The 20,506-nt window shown below is 45.5% G+C and overlaps 1 protein-coding gene across 11 annotated transcripts in view; it reads right to left on the reverse strand.

The window, feature by feature from the left end:
* Positions 1–20,506, reverse strand: part of gulp1b (GULP PTB domain containing engulfment adaptor 1b) — a 530,845-nt gene that overhangs the window by 171,259 nt on the left and 339,080 nt on the right. For all 11 annotated transcript variants that reach the window (XM_038789197.1, XM_038789196.1, XM_038789195.1 and 8 more), the window contains one exon: positions 16,104–16,165. In XM_038789197.1, coding sequence (XP_038645125.1) covers positions 16,104–16,165 — 62 coding nt within the window. The remainder of the gene's footprint in view (positions 1–16,103; positions 16,166–20,506) is intronic.

Here is a 20,506-nt window from a genome sequence, read left to right on the forward strand (position 1 = left end):
TTTCTTACCTATGTGAGGGCGCCTTTCAATCAAAGCAATCTAGCAGATCCAGCTAGCTTAACACTCCCTGACAGTTTTACAAGTGTAAACAGCAACGGAATATTTAAAAGACTCTCAATGCATGAGCAGGTCTTATACACCCTTCACAAAGTTCACATTTGCTCCATTGATTTGGGACTCCCAAGTCTTGGTTAAGGCCCTCGCAACAGCTAAAATAATGTCCGTTTGAACTCTGCACAAATTTCAAGTGGCCCTGCCGAGTTTGGTTTCCCAGCTGCCTGATTCATGCCCTCTCCCTTGCCGCTGTCAGCGGTATTGGGATCTGTCAAAAATGCAGAAGTACTTCACATTTCCTTGTTGGCAGCCATTTTAAAGGTATCCAGAGTTAGCCCAACTCTGTGAGAAATGGCCTCATCCACACCTCGAACCCAGGTCCCCTCACACAACATCAAGTGAATTTTAGAAATGTTAGCAATCAGAAAGCAAGAAGAGAAACCAATGAGAATAGATGGCGAAAATTGAATTGCAAATTTTAAAGAAGGGATGGCAAAGCACAGGACAAGAGAAAGAAATAAATCATATGGATTGTCAGGGCAAGATTCCATGACACTGCAATGAATGGACCTTTGTTCAAAGCAAAATACCTAAACGTTGGCACAGCAACAGGAGACTGAAGGCTATGAAGTTTCAAATTGCTGGCGCTACAGATGGAAAAAGAGACAAATCCTAAGCTGCATAAATATGTATGAAAGGAAAATTATATATAAACAGAAGCTGGAAATGAGTGGGCCAGAACTTTAAATCAGACAGAGATTTAAGACATAAATACTGGAAATTTAAAGTAAAAAACACCCCCAGAAAATGTTATGTACATGAAAAGTTAACCAGATTGCAAAAAGAACAAAGACAGGCAAAGTTTTGGAAATAATCTTTCATCAGAACTCATCTCCAGATAAGGTTGACCCATCTTCCTCCTGTGGTGATCACAAGTTAACCAGATGCAACACAACTGAGCGACCACTAGAGGGAGCACGGGAGAGCCATATAAATAGATCAGGACAGGAAGTGGGAAACACTACACAGCAGGCAGAGCTAATAGCTGGACACACAGCAGCTAGGATAGCACTGAAGGTAGCCGTACGTAGAGCTCTGAAGAATGAACGAACTCACAATAAAGCATCTTCTCCACATTTGAGACTGCGAGCTTTATTAAGACACGAGGAACCACCAGAACTTTAAATCAGACAGAGATTTAAGACATAAATACTGGAAATTTAAAGTAAAAAACACCCCCAGAAAATGTTATGTACATGAAAAGTTAACCAGATTGCAAAAAGAACAAAGACAGGCAAAGTTTTGGAAATAATCTTTCATCAGAACTCATCTCCAGATAAGATTGACCCATCTTCCTCCTTTAGGTGATTGAAAAACAGGAAAAGCTGAAAATACTCAGCAGGTCAGGCACTTGATTCCACTTTCTCCATGGAAGCTGCCTGCCCTGCTAAGTAATTTGAGCTTTATTGTTTTCATTTACAGATTTCCAGCAGAGAGAGTATTTTGTTCTTGCTGTGAAGCGCCCTCTGTGAACTTTCAGCTTTTCTTCCCTGCGCTCCAGTATCATTGCATTGCAGTATAGATTTGCCTCACAAGCTTACCAATTCATTCATCAAAATTGAAGGCCAGGCATTTTTAAACCGGCTGTTAGTAGTAGCGCATCTCAAATAACTGCACAGATAAAACTGGTTTTGCTAAACTGCCAGATAATCCTTACAGTGACATAAAAGCCAGTGATCAAAAACCTGTTTCTACATAATGGCATTCTTTCAAATTAAATAGCATCTTTAATCAATCTGCAGTTACTCTCTTTACTACGGCAGATAATGGAATCACATCTTTTATACAAGTGTGTCAATGCAAATTTGAAGTCACATTAAGTCATTCTGTGATCATAATAATCAATATAATGGAGCACTAGTTATCTTTCGCTCACAGTAAAACCGAGGATATAGACTAATACAGAGATGAACAGATGGCACTGTAAACAAATGTTTTCAGAAAGCAAGTTTTTGCCTCAGTGAATAAGCTGTAACAAAACCAAAAATCAGGGGCTGGATTCTCCAATAATGTGTCTCCGGAATGTGGCGACTAGGGGCTTTTCACAGTAATGTCATTGAAGCCTACTCGTGACAATAAGCGATTTTCATTTCATTTCATGCCCCCACGCCAGCATCAAAACGTACAATTTGCAGGGGGCTAGCAGGGCCCCGGAGTGCTTCCCACAGCTCTGGCTGCGGATAGAGGGTCCTGAACTTCCGGTCAGAAGTCCACGCACGAGCACGGCGGCGACCTGCGGCAGCTGCCCCGAGGGACATGGTGGACTCACACCTCGAAGCAGCACCAGTAATGAAGGTCCCCCCGAAATGGTGCGCGCCCGCGGACTGAGTCCGCAGCCGCCACACCGACTGGTGAGACCATGAGAGCCCCATGCCGTCAGGAATCCGGCACGTTACACTTGGAGAATGGCCACAGGGGCCTCTGTCAATGGCCCCCGACACGCGCCGTGTAGACTGCGTGCTGCATTTCGCGGTGATTCTCCGGGATCACAATCGCCCCCCCCAACCCCCCGAGTGAGGGATCACCTAGTTTAATTGACTGGTGGAGGGTGGGGTAGGGGGTTGGATCGCCAGGGGCATGGACACCACATCACAACCCCCTCACGTACCACCCCTCCACCCCTCCGTTATACATATCTGCAGCACTAAGGGGTGGGGGCCCTGGGTTGGCAGAAGCAGCTGGCCTGGTCCATGGAATGGAGAGTGATGACAGCCCACTCTGCGATGAGCTCGACATTGTGTGACAATGTTTGACTCCTGCCAACGGTAACACTGTCCACCTGGGTGGTCCCTGCATGCGAGCTGGCCAGTCCATCACATGGTTGCACCGAATCCCCAGAACGGCGGTGGGAAGTGCGTGGGGGGAGGGGGGGGGAAGCACAGGCCACCCAAAGGGTCTGCACCACGGTGCTGCCGTGTTCTGCCCGCTATCCACCAGATGCACCAGGGACACAGGGGGGGGGGGGGGGGGGGGGTGTTGCAGTGTTCCGGCACCTCCCCTGCGGGAGTCACCGGAACGGGCCTCATCAACTCCCCCTCCCTCGGGATGCCCGATGGCCTCTGGGCAACTCTATGGGACGGAGCTCCGAGTGAAGTCATCCCAAGGCACCTCCGCCAACTTGTGCTGCCAGTCCTGAAGGCCAGTTCTGGTCTTGGCTAGGGTCTACATGCTCATGACAGTGGAGCACAGGGAGTGGACCATCTCCATCTGGAGCTGCGCCATCCCCCTCTGGGACTGGGTCACCTCCCTCAGTGCCTGCGCCAGCGCCTGGGCAATGCCGCCGATATTCTCAGCCATGGCCCGCTGTGACTGAGCCATGCTGAGGAGCGCCGCTGTAATGTCCAGCTGGCTCTGGCACATGGTTGCCTGTGAGAGGGCAGACCTGTCCTGGGCCTCGGCCATTGCCAGCATAGAATGCCGCAAGCCTTGGACATGCGGATCCATAGCCAAATCCATTGCCCTCAATTCCTCCACCCGTGCTGTGTTGGCCTGGGTGGCAGGCATTGTCGCACCACCTCCTGCTCCTGCACACATTTGTACTCCTCCACCTGCGCTCGCAGGTGCCGGATGCTCACCGACATCCCCTCACATGGTCCCTGGCTCTCTGACTGCATCTGCTCTGAGGGTGGGACTGGATGTTCCAGAAGCCGGAAACCCATCTGGACAGCAGCTAGTTCCTGGGGCCGGCCTGCCCTCCAACCATCCGGCTGCTTGGATGTTCATTCCTCCATCTGCTGTACCGAATCAGCGGTGTGGTGCGCACCAGATAGCATCCCAGGAGTCTCTTCATTGAAGTGCCTAACCGAGGTCAGTGCCTCTGGGGTGGTGGAGGGTGTTGGAGACAGCTGTAACAAGAAGTCAGTGTCATCCTCCGACCTGGGGTCTCCGGATTATTGGGTGGCGGGCTGGTGTCTGGACTGCTCTCAGTGACATTGCTCGGCTCACCGGGGGGCACCGACTCTGGCTGGGGGCACCAGGTGGGCCCACCCCAACTCCGGTAGGTCCTGCTAGACACAAGACAACATGATTAGACTGCTGGCCGGGGGAGGAGTCAGGGTCGATGTGGTGTGGTGGTGAAGTGGGGGGGGGGGGCTCGGCACACGTGTCATTGGGAACCACTACTCAGCGGGGTCTCACGCCCTTGCCTGTGACCGCACTCCACCAAGGCGACCTCCCGTTCCTCCAGGCCGCCGATGACGTCCAGGGCCCTCTGCTCAAACATGGTGAGCGGACGCAGGTCTGGAGGTCCTCCTCTGGTCTTCTCTCTCTCCCTGGCGGGAGGGGGGGGTAAACACATACAACAACACTGCTACATGGTCCGACGTATGCAACCCAGGGGGTGGGTAGCTGGTGACCTCAGAGGCCAGAGCACCCGGCCATGGTATTCATATGGTGCTGGCATGCGGGGCAGTGTGGTGATTCTGCTACCTCCCCCGGGAGGGAGGAGGGTGAGAGTTACGGGTATGTGATGGGTGGAGTTAATGCCAGGGCACAGTGCTGCCAACTCATCCTGGCTGCCCTGAGGAGGTCGTGGAGTTTCCTCCGGCACTGCATGCTGGTCCTGGTGACATTGCCCACAGCGCTGACTGTCTCTGCCACCTACGCTCAGGCAGCATCCTTCCCTGGCTGAGGTATCGGGTCATCCGCTTCTCCTCCACCGCATCCAGAAGGGTCTTCAGCTCGGCGTCTCCAAATCTTGGGCCAGCTCTCCTTACAGCTATCTTGTTGGCTGTGATGGTGTGTGTGTGGAGGGAGAATCGTTTATGTGCAGCTGTGGCTTGTCAGCCTCCTGAATGTCAATCACAGACCCAGCACATCCGGCACTGTTTTTCATTACAATAGATTGTGTTCCACGTGGTGCCGGTACTAGCTGATTGATGGTTGCAGAATTGGTGCAGGATTCTGCAGAAACGGAGAATCCCGGGGCAGCACGGTGGCACAGTGATTAGCACTGCTGCTTCACCATGCCGAGGTCCCAGGTTTGATCCCGGCCCTCGGTCACTGTCCATGTGGAGTTTGCATATTCTCCCCATGTTTCCGTGGGTTTCGCCCCACAACCCAAAGATGTGCAGGGTAGGTGGATTGGTCACGCTAAATTGGCCCTTAATTGCAAAAAATGAATGGGTACACTAAATTTAATCAAAGAGAAAGAGGGAATCCAGCCCAATGTCTTTGCCCTCTTTTCTATGGCTGCACTTTGGCTTGAATTTTCGCAATGTCAGAACCTACCATCATGTCAATGTCCACCTACCATCGTGACATCAGAGCCCTGGGGCTGGATTCTCCGCTCCTCGGTGCCAAAATCGTGTTTGCTGATGGGACAGAGAATCCGTTTTGGCGCCAAAATCGGAAGCGGCGGCGGTTTTAAACCGCCGAGTATCCACCGCCTCAGACCATTGCCTGAGGCATGCTCCATTGCCGACCGTCCGAATTCCCGACGAAGTGGTACTAACATAGTTCCACCATCTGTGATCCTTGCTTGGATGCTGCGGACTCAGTCTGGGGGTGTTACAGTCAGGAGAGGGCCGATCGGAGGGCAGAGGGACTTCATTCGGGTCTGGGGCAATGTGAGCAGGTGGTCCGGGGTGTGCGAGTGGCCGATGCGGAGCACTACTTTGCTGGTCCAGGTCCGCGGGCTGAGTCAGCCATGGAGCATGGCGTGGCCACTGGAGGCTGCCGCTGTATGTATGCGCGGTCTCTGACCCGGAAGCGCGGGTGGCTGCGAGCTCTATGCCTGCTAGTCCCCAGCAAATCGGGAAATCTGGGGTCTTTTGACGCCAGTTTTCTTGGCGTAAAAGACCTCCGTTTTCCCGATGGCGTTGGGACATAGTCCCAAAAATAGAGAATCCAGTCCCTGATTCTAGAAATCATGGCCTAAAAATGGCCTCCATCACTTTTGCCCTGGTCAAAACAGGAGCAAGAGGCATGTCATATAACAAGTGCTGCTGATTTTAAATAAAAGCAACTTTGGTCAGTTTCAGAAACTGTGGGTTTTAGACATTGATGAAAAGGTCTGAGCCTACTGAAGTTCTTGGGAGAGTTCAGGTCAGTACCCTTCAGGAGAGGCCTTGGGATAATTCAGAGTAGACATGAAAGTGCATAAACAATGGATCAAACTCTGTGGAACTATCAAGCCATTTAAATCTCATGTCCGTTAAATTTTGAAAGATAAGCAAACTGGTAATTCAAAGAAAATTGGTGCATGCAATGCCACTATATGTTTATTGACATAAACCTGAAACTATCATTACAGGATTATTTCTGTTTGATTGCTTCTCCAATCTATTGTGCTTACAGGAGGGGGTCGATAATTTAACAGTTTGATTAACAGCTCCTAATGGTTAAAATTCGATCTATTTTCTTTGATGTGGGGTTATGAATACGCATGTCTGTTTCATAATGAATTAAGTTCTTGAATTATATATTGATTTTAATATGAAATTAAGTACTTGAAAGCATTAAATGTAATTGAGTGTGTAATAGATACTTAAGACTTTATTTCCTTTCATCTTACCAGGACCCTGGAGGTCTGCCCAAGGTGTATCTTTAATGAGTTGGCATATAGTATGAAAGGGCGAAAGGTAGTAGGTGGAGCTCATGGGTTGGCCCAAGTTAGTACTCAGCTAATGCAGAGGTTATATGGCACCATGGGGTGGGAAGCAGGTCGTAGATTGTCATGAAGTATTTGAAGGGCCATGGAAGTGGGTGGGAAGCATGAGTTGGCATAGATGAGGCCGGGGGAGTGAGGGCTTGAGGGATGTTTTTAGTTTGACTGCTTTTTTCACAACTGGGATAAAAACCCAAAGTACAAACCAGCCTTCCTTGGCACCCGGCAGCTCTGGTGGATAACTTTACACTCTTTCTCGTGCATCAGACCTGATTTCAGTTCGCACCCACTGCCCCAGAATGAAAATCTGATCGCCTGGAGCACTTTCTCCATAGTTGGGCTTGCAAGTCGGGGATTTTCAGGACTCTGTGCTACTGACTTGAGAAAAGATTATCCCTTTTTTTTACAAGTGAACCTGCCAGGTCATCATTCGCTTAGGGTAAAAAATTACACAATATGCTTCCAATGATTCCCGTATTGACCAGAACTTAATCTAATAACATAGCAACGATATGCGATCTCTGCATGAGTTCAACTGATTCCAACAAACATGCTATGCTACTACACTATCTAAACTATCCATTCTTTAACTAAAATTTTGTTGGCTGAAGTAATATATTTTGACTGGCATGAACTGCAAATAAATATATTTCTCATGTCCACAGTACTGAAGTGCCAAGACTTTCAGAATCTTCCTTTATTGAAATTCAAAGTGAAAAGTTGAGGTCATCTGAAAAGATCGAGTTCAAGGATTGTTACTACGTAATATTATAATTATTCACAAAAAGTTAGCCTTTTAAAAGGCATTTGAATAGAATTTGCAACTGTGCTTCATCGGTCCTGAAAAGCACTTGGCATAGTGATATACTTAAAACCTCCAAATTCTCGAAGTTTCACGCACCAGCAGAGGTCCAGGATGCCCATGGTTGTGGCTGCAAACCAAATCCAAAATTGCTGGGATGGAATTATTGTTAAGAATTGGGGAAAATTAGGATTAAGAAATGAAATTGGGATAAAATTAAATTAGAAAGAGAGTTGATAATGACAGCTATCTGAAGGGATTTTGATATGCAAATTAGCATACCAATGAGGAAAGCAAGTGTTTACCTATGTGACTAGGGGAAAACAATGGGTATAGGATAGACGACTTCAAAGTGGAGAGGTAAGGAAATTGACACAGATATGGTGAAAGCCGGATCCACAGGGTGGATGAAATCAAAGGAAATTAATCCATAGCACAATAACAGGAGAAAGAAACAGTGTAGAAGGAAGCATCACAGCCTGACCCAGATGCAGAAACAGTCTCATAAAAACAAGTTATTGCTAAATGAGCAGCCGGTTAAGATCTAAAACTCAAACGGAGAAGATTTCACCTTTGCTAGTCTGTCTGTGATAATTAGCTGCTGGATTTAGCTCAGAGTTATAGAATATTGGATGTTGTTTGAGAACAAAGGGGCATCTCAGAACTCAGGAAACATAGATTGTTGGAAACCAAGATGTTATTCATGTAGTATTGTGCATGTCAAGCCATCACTGTAATCATGTGTTGTAGTGTAGTATAGTCCTTCTTGTCATTTTTTTTTCTTTTAGGTTAAAAAAAAAAATTCTTTATTAATTGATCACATAATGATTGGATTATTCCTTCTTGGTTCAGATATCTTTTCTCACGGTACATCAAATTGAAAATATACATTAACAACCGAAGTTCCAAGTTATCATTCTGAGATTTGGGAAACCTTTGCGTTTAATTTTAGCAGGATTCTTAACAATTATTAAATAATTGAGTTAAGGCACCTCCTGATACAGGGGCTTTTCAGCTACATTTGTTTCAATGAGAAGAAGCAAAAGTAGAGCAACACCGTGCCAATCTCAGGTATGATTAGAGGCATTGAAAGGCCGAGGCAAAATTGTGAAATGCTCCATAGCTCAATTATCTATTTCTGTGAAGTCCTGTGACCTTAACCAGGGCTACCAATTCTTGGCTGGCGATAATTTTGTTGCAACTACTGAGAATGCAATTGGCAGCCCAGGAACATTCGCAACCTGCCAACAGGATATTGGGGGAGGGATTAGATTAGGTGAATGACACACCCTCATCCCTTACCCAATCAAGCTAGAAGGTCAGGTTACAGAAAGAAAAGGAGATAAAAGAGAGTGCAAGAGAGTAAAGATTCCTGTCGTTGATTAAATAGTTATTTTAAATGCTGCAGATGTTAGACGAGTAAGGCCAAACTTCTCTCTTTGAAGCAAGACATCCATAACCTCCAAAAGCCTGGCTTACTTCAACAGTGCTCGAATAATTCTCTGAACTACCTTGTATTCTATCCCCTTTTCTCATTGATTCTAAAGGAGCATATTTCACTTGCACCACTGCCACAGTTTTAACAGCCATTTCTTTTTCAGAGGCTTCCTTTCCTACTATTGCAACTGTTTTTCCATTAAATTTCCGAGAATTTGCCCAAATATGTCCCACTTTGTTACAATCGAAATACTTAGGCCTCTGAATGCCACTTTCACCCTCAGAACCTTCCTTTTTGACCATCCCAAAATTTTATGACCATCCCAATTGTTCCATTTCTTTCTTGACTATTTGTTTTCTTTTCTATTTCTAATTTTCTATCCATGCCATGTTTGCAAGGTTGATGGAAAAAAGGTTCAATTCCTATTCATCAGCTAGCTCTGCTGCCTCTCTAGCAGTTTTAACATATTGTTTCTCATCATGTGTTCTAATGACCAAAGGAAGTGAATCTTTAAATTCTTCCAAAAGAATCACCTCTCTAAGGGTTTCATATGTTCTCTCTATCTTTAACAAACGTATCCAATGGTCAAAAGTATTTTGCTTCGATATTTTGAATTCAATGAGTTTCCCTTAGCTGTTCTCTCGCATTTTGAATTTTCTGTCTGTATGCCTCAAAAAGCAGCTCATATGCACTAAGGATTCATTTATTTACCACATCATAATCTACAGATGTGTCTTCCAACAATGATGCGTATACCTCACCACCCCACATACCAGTCTACTTTGCAAAAGTAATGATAACTTTTAAAAGGAAATAAAGAATACTTCCACATCCTTTTCCACAAATGTTGTAAGAGTTTGTATAAATTTAAACATTTTTACACTGAGTTCATGTCAAGAACTACTTCTTTCCTCAGTCTGCTCTAGAGTCTCTTTTTGAACTTACAACATTTTAAATATGAAGTTCTCCCTGGCTCCTTTTCCCTTTCAGCCATTGCTTCTCTATATCCGATTCCTTTTGAAAAGCTCTCTCTTTGTCCATTTCTTCTCTTTCCCTTTCTTTTTGTTTAAACTGCATTTCAAATTTCTTCAGTTCCATTCCTTTCTCTTTCTCCTTTGCCTCCAATTCAATGTTCTTTATTTCTGTTTCTTTCTCTTTTTCATTTTCCTTTATTTCTAATTATTTAATTTGTAATTGAATTTGAGCTAAGTCAATTTCTTCACTTTTTAAAAAACTTGGTCGTCTGATAACCTTTGCAATTTTAAATGTTTCGCAATGATTTAAATAATCTCTGCTTTCCTTAAACCTGCAGGTAACTCTAATTTGAGTGTATCTGTAAATTCATTAAATTTAAATTAATTAACTCGGTTACTTTCTGTAAACCAGTCAGAGTTACATCTTCCATTTTTAGGAAAGTCTTAGCAATTATCAATGCCATTTGGAATTTAAAAATGGTGTCCCAATCTCTTGCCCCCAGCTCCACCGCCGTCTAATGTGACCCCCAAGAAAACTCCATTTCACCTACAAAGGGTTCCTCAGGACCCCCTGAACTCCACATCACATGCGTTGGGAACCCCTGGTCCTGATCCCCGGCACAGGAAAAGTGCCAGTCCAGTACCTTGGAACTGCCAACCTGGCGTCCTGGCAGTGGCCCTGCCAGTGCTACCTTGGGAGTGTCAGGATGCCACCCAGGAAGCGCTGCCAGACTTCCAGGCTGCCCTGCTGACACCCGCAGTGCCGGGGCACCACCCTGCCCAGAAGGAAGCCACCTGTGGGTTTCCAATCCCCTGGGAGACCACCCACTCCGCCCAAGTGCTCTTCCATCTTGTTCCCATTTCTCGAGACTGGCACTGAATGGTCCTCGCCAGAGGTCTCCGAGGTGAAGGGGTTAGATCCCAGGGCCTCCGTAGATCCTGTGAGTGCACAATTAGAATGAGGCTAGCTGTCTCGCTCTAATATGCAAATTTGCCAGATGGTGATCAAATGGACGGGATTTAGATCGCGACGTCTCGCGAAATCGTGTTACATCTCGTGAGGCATGGCGAATCAGGGAGATTCCGGATTCCGGAAGAGAGATGTCCCGGTAACTACCAGTCACGCCACCTTTCAAGTGCAGCGTGGCAGGTAGGTCGCGACCTTGGCCAACTCTTCTGTACTCACCTTTGCAATAATTTCTTTAAAGCTATTGGTTCGGAAAATCGCACGGTCATATTGCATATAAGAAACAAACGTCAGGCCAAAGTAGACATTGGGCCAATTCAAACTGATTCTGGAAGGCTAGTGATGGGAGATGAGGAAATGGCTGGAGAACTTAATAAGTACTTTGCGTCTGTCTTCACAGTGGAAGACGTTAGTAATATCCCAAAAATTATAAAGGGTCAGGGGGCTGAGTTGAGTATGGTTGCATTACAAAAGAGATGGTGCTAAAAAAGCTAAAAGGTCTTAAAATTGACAAATCTCCTGGCCCCGATGGGCTACATCCTAGAGTTCTGAGGGAGGTGGCTGAAGAAATAGCGGAAGCGTTGGTTGAGATCTTTCAAAAATCACTGGAGTCAGGGAAAGTCCCGGACGATTGGAAGATCGCTGTTGTAACCCCCTTGTTCAAGAAAGGATCAAGACAAAAGATGGAAAATTATAGGCCAATTAGCCTAACCTCGGTTGTTGGTAAAATTCTAGAATCGATCGTTAAGGATGAGATTTCTAATTTCTTGGAAGAGCAGGGTCGGATTAGAACAAGTCAACATGGATTTAGTAAGGGGAGGTCGTGCCTGACGAACCTGTTAGAATTCTTTGAGGAGGTGACAAGTAGGTTAGACCAGGGAAACCCAGTGGATGTGGTCTATCTGGATTTCCAAAAGGCCTTTGATAAGGTGCCACACAGGAGGCTGCTGAGTAAGGTGAGGGCCCATGGTGTTCGAGGTGAGCTACTGGCATGGGTTGAGGATTGGCTGTCTGACAGAAGGCAGAGAGTTGGGATAAAAGGTTCTTTTTCGGAATGGCAGCCGGTGACCAGCGGTGTCCCACAGGGTTCAGTGTTGGGGCCGCAGCTGTTCACCATATATATTAATGATCTGGATGAAGGGACTGGGGGCATTCTAGCGAAGTTTGCTGATGATACGAAGTTAGGTGGTCAGGCAGGTAGTGCTGAGGAAGTGGGGAGGCTGCAGAAGGATCTAGACAGTTTGGGAGAGTGGTGCAGGAAATGGCTGATGCATTTCAACGTGAGAAAATGTGAGGTCTTGCACTTTGGAAAAAAGAATCCAAGCATAGACTACTTTCTAAACGGTGAGAAAATTCATAATGCCAAAGTACAAAGGGATCTGGGAGTGCTAGTCGAGGATTCCCTAAAGGTAAACATGCAGGTTGAATCCGTGATTAAGAAAGCGAATGCTATGTTGTCATTTATCTCAAGAGGGTTGGAATATAAAAGCAGCGATGTGCTACTGAGCCTTTATAAGGCTCTGGTTAGGCCCCATTTGGAGTACTGTGTCCAGTTTTGGGCCCCACATCTCAGGAAGGACATACTGGCACTGGAGCGTGTCCAGCGGAGATTCACACGGATGATCCCTGGAATGGCGGGTCTAGCATATGAGGAACGGCTGGCGTTCCTGGGATTGTATTCATTGGAGTTCAGAAGGTTAAGGGGAGATCTAATAGAAACTTACAAGATAATACATGGCTTAGAAAGGATGGACGCAAAGAAACTGTTTCCGTTAGGCGAGGAGTCGAGGACCCGTGGGCACAGCCTTAGAATTAGAGGGGGTAAATTCAAAACAGAAATGCGGAGACATTTCTTCAGCCAGAGAGTGGTGGGCCTGTGGAATTCATTGCCGCAGAGTGCAGTGGAGGCCGGGACGCTAAATGGCTTCAAGGCAGAGATAGATAAATTCTTGATGTCGCGAGGAATTAAGGGCTATGGGGAGAATGCTGGGAGGTGGAGTTGAAATGCCCATCAGCCATGATTGAATGGCGGAGTGGACTCGATGGGCCGAATGGCCTTACTTCCACTCCTATGTCTTATGGTCTTATATCCATGGTTGTCAGTAAATACTGATTTCCACTTTTAGTCTTAGAGAGCAGTCCGACACAATCAATCAGAAACTTGTGAAAAGGTTCCTCAAATTATGGAATTAGAATTAAAGGATTGCTGCTTGATGTTTTCCTGCCACATAACGTGTGGCACAGAAATAAAGAAATTTGGAACAGAATAATAATAATAATCTTTATTGTCACAAGTAGGCTTACATTAACACTGCAATTAAGTTACTGTGAAAAGCCCCTAGTCACCACATTCTGGGCTCCTGTTTGGTGCACAGAGGGAGAATTCAGAATATCCAATTCACCTAACAGCACATCTTTCGGAACTTGTGGCAGGAAACTGGAGCACCCAGAGGAAACCCACGCAGACACAGGGAGAACAAGCAGACTCCACACAGACCGTGACCCAAGCCAGGAATTGAACCTGGAGCCTCGAGCAGTGAAGCAACAATGCTAACCACTGTGCTACTGTGCCACTCAGAAGGAGGTCATTCAGCCATCGAGCCTGGTTTGCCATTCATTATGATGAAGGCCAATCATTCAACTCATTAGACTAATCCCACTTTCCCCCAATATCCTTTGGTCCTCTTTGCCTTTAAGAGCTCTATCTAACTGCTTCTTGAAAATATACAGTGCGGGATTCTCCGTCGGCGGGACCCTCCACCCCGCCGGCAGCGCACCCATGCCTGCTCATTTTCCAATGGCGTGGGGTGGCCGACAATGGGAAACCCCAATGGCCAGCTGCGGGAACACTGCCAGTGGGCGCCCTTCATGCCGGAAAACGGAGCTGGCAGGACTGAGAATCGCGCCCACAATGTTTTGGCCTCAACTACTTCCTGTGGTAACGAATTTCACAGGTTCACTGCTGTCTCACAGCTCCAGGGTTCCGGGTTCAATTCCGGCCTTGGGTGACTGTCTATTTGGAGTTTGCACTTTCTCTCCGTGTCTGCATGGGTTAACTCCGGATATTCCGGTTTCGTCCCACAGTCGAAAGATGTGCAGGTTCGGTGGATTGGCCATACTACTGTAACGCTCAGCTGGGCAATGCACCTGCTGACTCAGATAGAGGAAGCACCACGTGTCAATTTCTGGAAAGAGAAAACCAGTCAGCTGTGTTTAAACCTCCTCAGAGCTTTGCGCCGCAAGCCAGTCATTCATTTATCGTTGATACTGATTTTACTAAGCTGCGATTGACAGCTTCCAAACACACACACACACACAAACACAGCACTGTTCCATTCATCTTCCTTTCTGCTTGAGTAACCCAATGTTTATAAACATCAAGCTTTGATTGACAGGTCCTGGACCACTTCAAACAGAGTCAAATCATGGTATTAAAGTTGATGATCAGCCATGATTATAATGAATGGTGGAGCAGGCTTGAATGGCCGCCTCCTCCCTCTAATTTCTATGTATGAAGTCATACTATCTCTAGCTGCTGCACACTAGCTCCAGGTGTCCCTTACAACTTTAAATGCTGGGCAAGTACTTTAATCATATCAGACTTATACATTCTGCTTTTATTCCCACCTGTACTTTATCAGCTACCTATCTCAGCTGAGTCTTTGTGAAAGATTTCAAATACTCCAAAGTCATATCTTCGCTCAAACAATTCTTAGTAATTGCCAAAACCATTTTGCAATCCAACCACTTTAAAATCCCCCAACCAAAAGGCCCAAGTTCAGTATTTTCCTCGTACTCTTATCCTTTGGATTTACAAACTCCAGTTCAATCAAGAAATATTAATAAACCGCAAAGAGCCCCGAGGTTGTTAGAACCGCATCAAATGTTACTTGCTGAGCAAGCGAAATCCCAGAAGGCAAATTGCCTTAGTGATCATAACTCTCTTTTGTATTTTGAATATGAGGAAAGGTGTACTGATCCTTGAAATACAGAATTCTAGTCACACACTTGGGATTTTAAAAATTAGAACATTTATGAACAGGATGAAGAGGAAAACTTAAGCACACAAGATTGAAGTCATACAGTTAAAACAGTCTTGTAAAACATCCCCAAAAGAACCCATACAGTAAAAACACACACGCTACAATGTTCCCCAATAAAGGATTTGCTGTACTATTATTGCATGGCTGCTGAGACATGTGCATGGTGCTAAGTTGATAAACGAGTAAAGAGGCTACTTGCCGGGGGGGGGGAGAGGAGAGAGAGAGCAGGAAGGGGCCTGGGGTGGCATGGGAAATGTGGGAGCGCATGAAGAGACATCAGGGATCTGAGAGGGTGGAGGGGGCAATGGAGAAATGAAGATGCACGAGGGTGGCATGGGGTATCTGAAGTGGCTCTTATAGGGAATGGGCTAGCATGGGGGAATTGCGACGGCATGGAGAGGACATGGGTGTTGGGGTGATGATGGGTGACTTTCAAGGGGCACATAAATATTATTGGGCACTGGGGCACGGTCTCCGAGAACTGAGCAGGGCCTTCCAAGTCAGCATTACCCAAAACCTGCACTCCATCGTGGCTCACAAACTGCACCACGACCTTGATCACTTTGTGAAAAGATGAAAATCTCAGGCAACATCAGAAATGAGTCGGAGTCGGATGAGCCTTTTGGAAGTCAGGAAAGGATCTGCCTCATGTTTTGTACACATGACCGGAAAATCCGGGAGTCCCTCAACTCTAGCAGTATAGACTAGGTTTCAATACAAATTTTAGCAGTCAAAGTGTAGTATTGCCAGCTCAATCAGTTCCCCAATTCTGCAGTTTTTAAGTTTTACGCAAAGTTGTGCCTTGTGTGGATTTCTGGCTGTAAATTCTCAATGTATCAAATTTATAATTCTAATTATCAGAGTGACTCACACATAATAATAGTACAAAGATCATTCTTAATAGTGTTATCCACAATAGCTACTGTGTGACAAATCTAATCAGTTGTTCATATTTCAAAACAGGTTGAATTAACAGGATGTATTTTCAATATTTGGTATGTTACTCCAGAAATCAATGAAAAAGTAAACAGCAAAACTTCAAACTACATTCAGTTATATTAGTGAAAAGTTTATATTTGTTCTCAAGAATCTGTTGCAGCCTTATCATCTGAACTTATTGATTAAACTTTCTTGTGATCATTATATCTCATTACATACCTTTACAGTGTAGGATATAAAATGTTTTGTTAGAGCTTCAGGTGAATGCATCCAAGTCTTGTCTGAAATAAAAATAAATGATACAGCAATGTAGGTAATAAGGCACTGGCACACAATACAGTTATTCAATTGAACTAAAAAGCTTAGACTGTTTGAAAAATATAAATTGAGCATAAACTGAGAATTACGACTATTTAGGCAAGATCACAGGTGTTCCTCTAATTCAAGGTTATAGATTACCGCTTCAACACTCATGATTTAGACAGATTTGCTAACTTAAAAGTACATCAACTTTAGGTTGTTGTTAAGTGCTTGGGTGATTGGACGTCAGGGCAGGTGAAACAAAGTTTATTTGATATGTTAGTTAGTGTTGTCAAAACAAGGACTGCAAGCAATAAGTCATGCAATCTCAAATTTAAAAAGTCACTAAAATTCTGAAAATAATTGCTAACAATCGGAATCGATGCCAATCCGTGCCAGAGTTTCTTTGTCAGAGACCCAGCAGATTACAACAGCCGCCAATTGGAATGATGCTTGTTATTTCAGATTCAGGTAGAAAACCGTAAATGGCCATGGAGGGTTGTCGGTAGGTGCAGAATTTGGGGGGGGGGGGGCGGGGGAGCGGTGCATAATAAGGGGATTTTAACTCTCCCACACTTGGAAGGGAAGGAGCCTGAGGCAACAGAGCCCTGTTTTTCCCTGTGGGGCTCCTCTCAGCCTCATTCACAAATACTTTTCTTAGGTTTACCTAATAGTGCATTGCTGACCTTCAAACAATGTTATTTCATGGAATGGGGACCACAAACAGGAACGGACTAAAATTGTCTGATTATTGCCTCTGCCCAGGGACGCGGAAAAATGACCCACAGTGAAAATCCAGTCCATAGCGTTTGATCCTAATGATTGCAGATCAAACAATTTTATCCCAGTCCTGATGATCAGCGGTGACGATGATCTTAGCAGGGGTGGATTAACCATTAAGCAAAATAAACACGTGCTTAGGGCATCAAGGGAATGGGGCACCACAGAAATTTTCCATAGCCGAATTTACCATGGTCCATATGGTGCAGTGCAAATGGTGCAGCTGAACCAGGATCCGCAAAACGTATATTAAAAATCCCATCAGAACAACTATGCAACAAGGCAGTCTGGATGCCTTATCTCTATTAAGGATAGAAGCAGATGTGTTACATAAGATTAGTTTTGAGGATCTGATCAAACACTTTGCAATTAAAAAAAGGAGAAAACTTTTCAAATATAAATAAAGTGGAGGTATAAAAAAATTTAGAATTTAGAACAGTACAGCACAGAACAGGCCCTTCGGCCCTCGATGTTGTGCCGAGCAATGATCACCCTACTCAAGCCCACGTATCCACCCTATACCAGTAACCCAACAACCCCCATTAACCTTATTTTTTCGGACACTAAGGGCAATTTAGCCTGGCCAATCCACCTAACCCACACATCATAGAACGATACAGCGCAGTACAGGCCCTTCGGCCCTCGATGTTGCACCGACATGAAAAAAAAAAACTAAAGGCCATCTAACCTACACTATGCCCTTATCATCCATATGCTTATCCAATAAACTTTTAAATGCCCTCAATGTTGGCGAGTTCACTACTGTTGCAGGTAGGGCATTCCACGGCCTCACCAATCTTTGCGTAAAAAACCCACCTCTGACCTCTGTCCTATATCTATTACCCCTCAATTTAAGGCTATGTCCCCTCGTGCTAGCCACCCCCATCCGCGGGAGAAGGCTCTCGCTGTCCACCCTATCTAACCCTCTGATCATTTTGTATGCCTCTATTAAGTCACCTCTTAACCTTCTTCTCTCTAACGAAAACAACCTCAAGTCCATCAGCCTTTCCTCATAAGATTTTCCCTCCATACCAGGCAACATCCTGGTAAATCTCCTCTGCACCCGTTCCAAAGCTTCCACGTCCTTCCTATAATGAGGTGACCAGAACTGTACGCAATACTCCAAATGCGGCCGTACTAGAGTTTTGTACAACTGCAACATGACCTCATGGCTCCGGAACTCAATCCCTCTACCAATAAAGGCCAACACACCATAGGCCTTCTTCACAACCCTATCAACCTGGGTGGCAACTTTCAGGGATCTATGTACATGGACACCGAGATCCCTCTGCTCATCCACACTACCAAGAATTTTACCATTAGCCAAATATTCCGCATTCCTGTTATTCTTTCCAAAGTGAATCACCTCACACTTCTCCACATTAAACTCCATTTGCCACCTCTCAGCCCAGCTCTGCAGCTTATCTATGTCCCTCTGTAACCTGCAACATCCTTCCGCACTGTCTACAACTCCACCGACTTTAGTGTCGTCTGCAAATTTACTCACCCATCCTTCTGCGCCCTCCTCTAGGTCATTTATAAAAATGACAAACAGCAACGGCCCCAGAACAGATCCTTGTGTTAACTGAACTCCATTCTGAACATTTCCCATCAACTACCACTCTCTGTCTTCTTTCAACTAGCCAATTTCTGATCCACATCTCTAAATCACCCTCAATCCCCAGCCTCCGTATTTTCTGCAATAGCCGACCGTGGGGAACCTTATCAAACGCTTTACTGAAATCCATATACACCACATCAACTGCTCTACCCTCGTCTACCTGTTCAGTCACCTTCTCAAAGAACTCGATAAGGTTTGTGAGGCATGACCTACCCTTCACAAAACCATGCTGACTATCCCTAATCATATTATTCCTATCTAGATGATTATAAATCGTATCTTTTATAATCCTCTCCAAGACCTTACCCACCACAGACGTTAGGCTCACCGGCCTATAGTTACCGGGGTTATCTCTACTCCCCTTCTTGAACAAAGGGACCACATTTGCTATCCTCCAGTCCTCTGGCACTATTCCTGTAGCCAATGATGACCAAAAAAATCAAAGCCAAAGGCTCAGCAATCTCTTCCCTGGCTTCCCAGAGAATTCTAGGATAAATCCCATCCGGCCCCGGGGACTTATCTATTTTCACCTTGTCCAGAATTGCCAACACTTCTTCCCTACGCACCTCAATGCCATCTATTCTAATAGCCTGGGTCTCAGCATTCTCCTCCACAATATTATCTTTTTCTTGAGTGAATCCTGACGAAAAGTATTCATTTAGTATCTCGCTTATCTCCTCAGCCTCCACACACAACTTCCCACCACTGTCCTTGACTGGCCCTACTCTTACCCTAGTCATTCTTTTATTCCTGACATACCTATAGAAAGCTTTTGGGTTTTCCTTGATCCTACCTGCCAAAGACTTCTCATGTCCCCTCCTTACTCGTCTCAGCTCTCTCTTTAGATCCTTCCTCGCTTCCTTGTAACTATCAAGCGCCCCAACTGAAACTTCATGCCTCATCTTCACATAGGCCTCCCTCTTCCTCTTAACAAGAGGTTCCACTTCTTTGGTAAACCACGGTTCCCTCGCTCGACCCCTTCCTCCCTGCCTGACTGGTACATACTTATCAAGAACATGCAATAGCTGTTCCTTGAACAAGCTCCACATATCCAGTGTGCCCAACCCTTGCAGCCTACTTCTTCAACCAACACATCCTAAGCCATGTCTAATGGCATCATAATTGCCCTTCCCCCAGCTATAACTCTTGCCCTGCGGGGTATACTTATCCCTTTCCATCACTAACGTAAAGGTCACCGAATTGTGGTCACTGTTTCCAAAGTGCTCACCTACCTCCAGATCTAACACCTGGCCTGGTTCATTACCCAAAACCAAATCCAATGTGGCCTCGCCTCTTGTTGGCCTGTCAACATATTGTGTCAGGAAACCCTCCTGCACACATTGTACAAAGAACGACCCATCTAATGTACTCGAACTATATCTTTTCCAGTCAATATTTGGAAAGTTAAAGTCTCCCATAACAACTACCCTGTTACTTTCGCTCTTTTCCAGAATCATCTTCGCCATCCTTTCCTCTACATCCCTAGAACTATTTGGTGGCCTATAGAAAACTCCCAACAGGGTGACCTCTCCTTTCCTGTTTCTAACCTCAGCCCATACTACCTCAGAAGAAGAGTCCCCATCTAGCATCCTTTCCGCCACCGTAATACTGTCCTTGACTTGTAGCGCCACACCTCCCCCTCTTTTGCCCCCTTCTCTGAGCTTACTAAAACACCTAAACTCCGGAACCTGCAACAACCATTCCTGTCCCTGCTCTATCCATGTCTCTGAAATGGCCACAACGTCGAAGTCCCAGGTACCCACCCATGCTGCCAGTTCCCCTACCTTATTTCGTATACTCCTGGCATTGAAGTAAACACACTTCAAACCACCTACCTGAACACTGGCACCCTGTTGCGAAGTCAAATCTGTGCTCCTGACCTCTATACTCTCAATCTCCCGTACCCCAAAACTACAATCCA

The sequence above is a fragment of the Scyliorhinus canicula genome, chromosome 2, assembly GCF_902713615.1.
Source record: "Scyliorhinus canicula chromosome 2, sScyCan1.1, whole genome shotgun sequence".
Classification (NCBI taxonomy): domain Eukaryota; kingdom Metazoa; phylum Chordata; class Chondrichthyes; order Carcharhiniformes; family Scyliorhinidae; genus Scyliorhinus; species Scyliorhinus canicula.